This window comes from Nicotiana attenuata, unplaced genomic scaffold (assembly GCF_001879085.1).
Source record: "Nicotiana attenuata strain UT unplaced genomic scaffold, NIATTr2, whole genome shotgun sequence".
Lineage (NCBI taxonomy): Eukaryota > Viridiplantae > Streptophyta > Magnoliopsida > Solanales > Solanaceae > Nicotiana > Nicotiana attenuata.
In genome coordinates this window covers 155,185-164,075 of record NW_017672748.1, presented here as the reverse complement: position 1 = coordinate 164,075, position 8,891 = coordinate 155,185, and the positions used below count along the sequence as shown (strand labels likewise).

Here is an 8,891-nt window from a genome sequence, read left to right as displayed (position 1 = left end):
AATTGAAGTTAAAATTAGAAAATAAAATCGCAAGAACCATGAAAAAAGACTATACATAAAGAAAGAAAAATAAAATTGATGAGAAGGTAAATACAAAGTATTATTTAATTTAGTGACAAATTTTTTTTCAATTAACTCAATCTTACGTCTATCAAATGTTAAAATTTAAAATCTTTTATTAATAATTATATAAATATAAATTATGGATTATATAATAATACCGTAGTTTTTATTTTTGGGCCGGCCGCCGCCCTTGGCGATGATTGTTTGATTGAAGGGTTGAGGTGGAGGACTAAGGCTAAGGTGAGAATTGGTGATGGAATTGAGGTTGTAGGGGCAAAGAGGGCGGTGAAAGTAAGGAACGTGGACATGGAAGGAGATGTTGAAAGCGATGATGGTTTGATTAAGGAGTTGAGGTCAAGGAATAAGAGTAAGGCGAGGAATGTAGGTGAAGGGGAGGAAGAGACAATGACATTAGCTGAGATGCAAATGTTAGTAAAAAAGAAGAGGGAAGAAAAGGCGGAGATTGATAAGTCAGTGAAGTTTAATTTAACAGAAAAGGTAATCGAGGAAAGAAAGGAGACGGATTTCAGTTTGATAGACGAGGAAGATGAAGTGGAGATGGAGAGGCTTATTGCGAGAGTGAGAGAGAAGAGGGTGAGGCGTGAACCGATAAAGGGGGGTGGTCTGGAGGATGGAGGAAGAAGAAGGGTTTCAAGTAGGAAGAAGGGTAAAGGGTCTAGGCAGGATGATTTGGAGATAGTGGCGGAGAATGAAAAGGAGGAGAATGAGAAGGCGATGAAGTTCAATTTAACGGAAAAGGGAAGTGAGAAAAGAAAGGAGACTGATTTGAGTTTGATAGAGGAGGAAGATGAAGTGGAGATGGAGAATCTTATTGCGAGGGTGAGAGAGAAGAGGGTGAGGCGTGAACCGATAAAGGGGGGTGGTCTGGAGGATGGACGAAGAAGAAGGGTTTCAAGTAGGAAGAAGGGTAAAGGGTCTAGGCAGGAAGAAAATGAGGAGAATAAGGGGATGAAGTTTAATTTAGCGGAAATGGAAAGTGAGAAAAGGAAGGAGACTGATTTGAGTTTGATAGAGAAGGAAGATGAAATGGAGATGGAGACACCAATTGCGAGGGTGAGAGAGAAGAGGGTGAGGCATGATTTGTTAAAAGGGGATGGTTCGGAGGATGGAGGAAGAAGAAGGGTTTCAAGTAGGAAGAAGGGTAAAGGGTCTAGGCAGGATGATTTGGAGACAATGGCAGTGGAAACTTTTGATCTTCATAATTTTGACAAGGACAGAGTAGAGAGGAGTTTCAAGAAAGGACAAGTATGGGCTGTTTATGACGACGATGGAATGCCAAGGGATTATGCTTTGATTGATGATGTTATTTCTGTGCATCCCTTTGAGGTGAAATTGAGTAGGTTGGAGTTCCAAAGTAATAGTGATGAGGCACTGCTACATTGGGGGAAAATGGGTTTTCATATTTCTTGTGGGAAGTTTAAGGTGTCTAGGCATGCTTTGGTTAAATCTTTGAAGAAGTTTTCACATGTTGTTGATTGTGAAAGAGCAGCAAGAGAGTTGTATAGGATTTACCCCTCGAAAGGTTCAATATGGGCATTGTATAAAGAGAATGCTTTAGGTGCTGGCCGCAAGACTCTAATGGTTGAGGATAAGCAATCTTATGATATTGTTGTATCTTTGACTAGTTACACCGACTTACATGGCGTGAGTATTGCATATCTTGAAAAAGTTGATGGGTTTAGGACTATTTTCAAGAGGAGAGAGATTGGGGCTCATGCTGTTAAGTTGTTAGGGAAGGATGAGCTTGGGTTGTTTTCGCATCGGATTCCTGCAAGGAAGCTATCCGATGAAGAAGCCTCAAACATCTCCAAGAACTGTTGGGAAGTGGATCCTGCTTCATTGCCTCACGAGCTCCTAGCTATTTGGGGGAGTTAAAGTGTATGCATATCAGATCGAAATGGACTTCTTGCACTGAGCTATTACCTCTTGAGTGTCCATTTTAGGTAAAAATGGCATGGATTGAGCATGATGTTCTTCTAAAACAGTCTGTTTTTAGAAAGTACTCTGCTCACATATCAAATTGTATCTGGTTCCTTGCCATCCTTGTAAACAGACCAATGCTGGTATTACACTTCCACATTTGCTCCAATCTCCATGCCTGTTGATAAAATACATCTTAGTTATCCCCGGAAATAAATATGATTTAGTAAAAACGTTCACAAAATTGAAATACTGATGAAAATATGGAGCCATCTTGCTTCTCATCACCTTTTCTACACTTTTCCTACTACAGATATTTATTTTGCTCTTCATTATTCATGATATAACAATCATCGGCTTTATCCTCTACTACTGTCACATAGGAACAACATTTAGCCTGAACCACGCACATGAAAATTATATAAGAAATGTTCTATTTGCTGAAAAACATTTTTTAGTGGAACATACTTTTGATGACCATTGCTGATGGAATATATTCCTTGTCGAAAATTTTGTTGATACTCAAGAAACCCTTTGTCACCTTCATGCTTACCCCTATTGCTGTTAATTGTAGTTGGCCTAGATGTATGAGTAAAGTTGGTCAAAGTAGTCCGAGAAGCATAAGATACAACACCTAGAAAAAAGCACCTATGTCTCCAGTCAAGCAGTGGGAGCAAGTGGTGGATCCGAGGACAGTTTCCTGAGAGACTTCATTTGTCGCCCTTCAGATTTTGGAGACTTTCACTTCTTCTCCTTGAATGTTAATTGTTCTTATAGTAGCTTCTTTGCCTTTGATGGTGGAAATTGGGTCTTTTAGACGAGCATATGTAACATTTAGTACTTGTATCTGCAGATTTTGTTACTCTCTTAGCAGAGTCTTCAGGAGCAAGAGACCTTAATGGTCCTGTAAATTTGGAGTAACATTTACCTGGTCTGTAAATCTGATACATACATAAATGGTCCTCTATGTTGCAGAACCGAGGTTCACTTTTAGTCAACCCTTGATAGAAATGTTATACAACAGTGTGACCGCATGCTGAATTTAATACTGAAATGAACAAGGCTTTCATCTTCCAGATCAGACGATCATCAAAATGACAAGGCCTTGCATAATTTCTCTGGATTTTCTCCTTTTGTAGGTCTATCTCTCTTATGTTTTCACATTTACTCAAGAAATAGACCATTTGATCATCTCTTCATCAGTATTGGATTAAACAAGATAGCGAGCTTCTCAATAAGAACGGCAGACTCAGGTATTTGTCCTGGAATTTTCAAGATAGCTGCATCAAAAAGTGTATATTCCTCAAGTTGTACAGAGTTAGTTGCCTCCATCTAATGCCGTCCTATTCTTCTCCTTTGGAAGGATTCATATCAGTACAACTCGAAACATCCCAAGCCCGGTGTCTACCACAGGCCCAGCTGTGTAAAATGTCATCAACTGTACTCAGTTTCATCCTCTACGATGAATGTCAAATTGAGAATCAACCATGTAAAACCAAGGCTTTCTATATGAGATTGCGCGGCAAGGTGGAAAGTGGGGAAGTTGCTGTAGATTTCCACCTCTTGCATTATTGACCTGTGGTTGAGAGAACTGTAACTTTCTCGTTGGATTCATTTCTGATCCCATCACCATAAATGTAAACTCCAACAGAAATTGCTGCAGTTCATAAACTACAGTTAGGCAACAGAGGCAACATGTTAGGATTAACTTCTTTTAGGGACTATTGAAATCTTTTTTTCTTTCCTAGTTTTATGTACAAAACTATGTTTTCGTCTAAGTAGCATAGTTTATAAGTAGGAGAATTTTGGAGGTACACACCAACAACAACTACTACAACTAGTAATATTTCTACTTGTTACGATGATTACAAACTTAGAATAGGTATCTTTTTTTTTAAATTGTTTTACGTACTCCCTCCGTCCCAAATTTTGTAGTGATTTGTGGATTTCGAAAGTCAAATTTTGTTGTGAATTTGAATATAGAATTTTTAAATTTTTTAAAATAAGATTGAAACTTGAAACTTATTAGCCATTAGTCTTTTTTCCCCCGAATGTAAATATTACTAATACTGCATTAAAGAAAGAAATTGATCAAAGGTGCCCAATTCAAAATTTTCCTGTTCCTGCCCCTTTTTAATTTGGTTATTAATTATATAAATTTTTATATGCTAATTATGAGAAAAAATGATATCGGTCTAAAAACAGAAAAAATTGTCTCATGGTAAAAAAGAACTATACTAAAACATGACTTGTACTTCTCCACAAATAATTGGGAATTTTACATAAATGTCCCAAATAAGTCCTAACTTATTAACCTCCAGTCATTAATCATAGATTTACCAAAACTAACCAAGCACATATAAAAATTAAAAAAAATAAATAAATAAGGTTCTTTCTCTCCAAGAATCACACGAAAAGTTCTCCTTCCATATTTGTAAGCGTGATCAGCAACATTAGATGCAAGACGGAAAGGAAATTTCAGTGAATGAGATAATAAAGAAGGTGATGAAATGCAAAAAAATATGTATACAAGATTTCAAAATTTTAAGCAAAACAGGATCCTTTTCAATAGGTATGATTGAAATTCACTGAAAACATACAAAATATGAGGGACATTGGAGGTGATTTGAACTGATGCTAAATCAAAATTCAAAGTTAAATAAATTCTTATGCGATACATGTATCACACACATACAGGTATTCATGTGATACACATTTGATACAATAAGATACATATGTCATACACATATTATTTTCTTCGTGTTCATCTTGTACTTCGAATTTTCAATTCAAATCACCTCAAAAGTCCATCAAACCATCCCAAAATTGAAATTCAAATTTCTTAAGATGTACCCAATCTATTCTAATAACACCCACTCAAAAGAAGCAAAAATTTGATTTTTTTCGCTACAAATAACTAATTAGTTAATATTTTATAAATTAATAAATTTTTACAATAAACTACTTATAAATAGACATAACTAGTAGTTTTTCTAATTTTCGTCCCTACCGGAAAACAGTTAAAACTTAAAACCCAGCCCGTAGTTAGCAACTTCTATACAGAGCAATAAAGTAAGTTGTAGAATTGCAAGTTATAGGTCGCAATTTACGATCGCAACTTAAACTTATACTAGTATAGCTACCCGCGCGATGCGCGGTCAATTTCAAGATTTTGCTTGTTATAAAATAATTGTGTAAAGCTTATATGAGAGAATGCTAGCATATTTGGCACACTTGACATTTTATAATAATTATACTTATAAAAGACAAAACAATATAAATGCATAGTTCATTGTCTAAATTTGTTAACCATAATTTTTAGCATTATTTAATTAGTTACTATATTTATTTTACAAATTAATCAATATCATAAATATACTCAAACAATCCCTATCATCCTCTTGTATGCATTTTTTTTACTATAATATTTTTACTTAATTTTTTATTTAGTGTTTTGCCTATAATTCAAATATTAATTTTGAACTACTTTTATTTTGTTTTCAATATGATATATTAAATTTTAGTTTTAACTATTGATATTATCAACATATGAATTTGAATTATAGTTATTTTTATTCAATATCTATTAAGATTTCAGTTAGACGGCCGTATCTGTGCAATATATTTTTTCTGAAATTCAAAGACTTTCTCATATCAAATTCGAGGGGCAAGTGCACAGATAACTATTCTCAGGGATGCTATTTAGGAATTAGCCAGTACTTATTTTGTCATGAAATTTTAAACTAAAAAACTTAATTTCAGGACAACTCAGGACATTTTTGTCTTGAAATTAAACTGAAAAACTGAAATTTAGAATACACTGACTAATTTCTAAATAGCAGTCCTTCAAAGTGGCTACTTGGTGTCATTTCTACCAAATTCAAATATGCTTATCCTTGTTCCATATTTTTTGTTGTGATTGCATGTTTAAGTACTTTATTGTTTATTTGTTTTTCACTCATGTCCGTGCCTATCTCTCCTTTTTAAATATATAATATGAATAAATATTTTTACTTCTTAAATCTAAACTATTTCGATACTCTTATTTTATTACTCAAAATTGCTTCATTATTAAAAAATAAATATTATTTCAACCGCTACAAATAATGTAAATCAACGGAGATTTCAACCGCTGTACTCTTATTCTTTAATTGATTGCTTGAACTTTTCGTAACTTACAAACAGAAATTTGATTTACTATTATTCCATAAATTATATGGATATTTTAAAATATTATATTAAACTTCCAAAGCTAATTTGAGTTTTCCAGTCGTTGAATAATTATACAGTTACTAATCATTAATTTAGACCAACTTGATAGAAAAAAATGGAAAAACAACCATAGTATGTGCTGATGTTTCAAATGAACGAAATAAAGAACATAAAGAACTAAATTATTAACACCGCAAGAAATGAAAGATACATGGGAGAAGTCAGGGTATGTTTTCGCAGATAATTGATTCTCTAAAGATGGTTGTAAATGCAATTTTTCATAAGCTATATTCAAGTAAGTCATAGCTCAGAGATATCATCACTATGGAAAAAAATAAGCAAGGAAATACAAAATTACCATTAATTATATAGTGTTCCTAATTGTTCCATGTTGTGTTGTCCACGTATCAAGCTAAACTCCTTCATATGTAATGTAGCAGATACAAATATGAAATAATTGGCAGAGAATGAATATGAATATGAATATTCCACATATTAAAAGGAAGAGCACAAAATCGAAAAAACTTTCACCAAATAGGAAAAAATCGTAGGAAACCGTCATTGTTAGAACACAACAGTTGACAAAACTTATTTTCTTCCGTTGGTAAACATTTAAAAGCCAATAATTAACAAAAAAGATAATAATAAAATAATAATAAATAAGCAATCAAAAAGGGGGAAAATAACTGATTTTGATTTTGAATTTAAAAATAACTAAATAACTTATTATAACTAATCTAACTAATTTTATCCTAAAACTACCACATGTCTTTTTCCTATGTTGCCACTTGTCATAATTCTAGACTAGACTTTCTTCCTTTTAAATATATATAGATTATAAAATCGCATTTTGCAATAGCGACGTATGGTCACCAACTCCCACTCGCTTCCAGAAGAGCGTGTCTCCACGCTCCATCTCACAATTCCTTTCTTCATCATCACCACCTTGTTTAACACAGTCCAAGGACCCCACTTCTCAACTCCCCCCCCCCCCACGAAAAAAAAAACTCCCTCTCTCTCCTTTGATTATTTTATCTAACCAACTAATTTTTTTTAAAAAGTAGTTTTTATGTTTTGCTAAATTTTCATATGGCTCATTTTGGCTAAATTTATCAAGCCTGCCCAAGTGTGTCCAAGTATTTTGCAACTGAAATTTGTACTCCATGGAAATGCAGAGGAAAATCATGCGAGAGAAGATCGAGACCGACTCGGTTATTTACCCGACCCGATTCTACTCCACATCCTCTCTATGTTGCCGGGGCCGTACAATAAAAAATTGTTACAAGCAGCGTATTATCTAGACGATGGAGGTTTCTTTGGATGTCCGTTCCAATATCACTCGATTTCAACTTCCCTATTAGCGAAAGCGAAAAGGATACTCTTGATTCCATGGCTTCCACCCATAGAGAGCTTCATTATTGGAGGTCTTGCCGGAAAATTCTGAAATTTAGGGTGTGGGGCCTTAGATACGAGGACCGTTATGCTAAAGATGTTGGTTTATGGGTACAATTTGCAACTAAACTAGCTAATGTTGAAAGTTTTACACTTGGATTTTGGTCTACGGATCAACCGAGATATGATTTTCCTCAATTTGCATATAAGAATGCGTCCTTGAGGACTATGGATATATGTTAGTGCCAATTGAACCCTTGTGGTAGTGTTAATTGGAGTAGTCTCGTTTCTCTTCCATTCGGGAACCTTGACGATGTCATGGATATCCATATTATTCGTGACTTCTTACAATTACTTTTGGGAGAATTCCTAGTCTCCCAAATTTGATGAACTCCCAATTTTGAGGCTTTGCAAATGTAAAAACTAAACTCACTTGTTATTCATTTGGTTATCCATTTTTGATCCGTTTTTAAAAAGTTCATTATCCAATTCATTTTTAATGAATAATATGGATGGATAACTGCTTGTAAGTTGTCTGCTTCTACTATTCCAGTATTCACTGTTGCAGTTACTCTAATGATGACGTACTCCTTTTTATTTACATAGGTTTATGTGCTTTAATATGCTAGTGATGAGGTGCTCTTAAGCTAGCGTTTTGCTATAAATTTTCAAAAATTTGATTCAGGTGAAGTTTGAGTTTGAAGATGAAAATCTGTTTGGACATAATTTTACAAAACATATTTCACTTTTTTTTTTTAAAAAAAAAACATGAAATGTGACTTATACCCATAAGTTTTAAAAACTAATAAAAATACCCGACAACTCTGAAGAAAATTCATATGAAACATGCGAATCAAATCTGAAGAAAATTTATGCAAACATTAGCAGATTTTAGTAAATTACCTTCAAAATTTGTCTTGCGGGTGCATTGTCATAGATTGGTACAACAACTTTGGTGAAAATTTTCTTCTGTTCATAGAGAAAGACAAAGCCGTGTGAATTTAATAAGAAAAAAGTGGGTAGATATGGATTAGTTGGGTTATAATAACAGAAAGTGAGATTTTTTATAAAATACAAAAGTTTGGGGAGCTAGTTTTGGATTTGAAAATTTGCCAAAATATGGATAAAATCTATAAACAAACAGGTATTTGCCAAATGAAATTTGAAAAAAAAATTGACAAAATCTATGGGGCTAATATTTTTGTAGCAGTGTGGGTCATGCCTGTTTTTGTGGGTATTACTAAATGAAAGAAACAACACTGCGTTAAAGGAAAAACAGAAGC

General features: G+C 34.0%; 1 protein-coding gene across 1 annotated transcript; it reads left to right on the top strand.

The window, feature by feature from the left end:
- The first annotated feature begins 222 nt into the window (after window positions 1-222).
- Window positions 223-3,822, top strand: LOC109214359 (ABC transporter F family member 4-like). The gene is made up of 2 exons (XM_019378267.1): window positions 223-3,257; window positions 3,368-3,822. Exon 1 carries the CDS (start codon window positions 370-372, stop codon window positions 1,957-1,959), a length of 1,590 nt encoding a protein of 529 aa, XP_019233812.1. The 5' UTR covers window positions 223-369; the 3' UTR covers window positions 1,960-3,257; window positions 3,368-3,822.
- The last annotated feature ends 5,069 nt before the right edge of the window (window positions 3,823-8,891 follow it).

Excerpts from the sequence above, each read along its gene's own strand:
- LOC109214359 (XM_019378267.1), top strand. The coding sequence starts at position 370 with ATGGAAGGAGATGTTGAAAGCGATGATGGTTTGATTAAGGAGTTGAGG.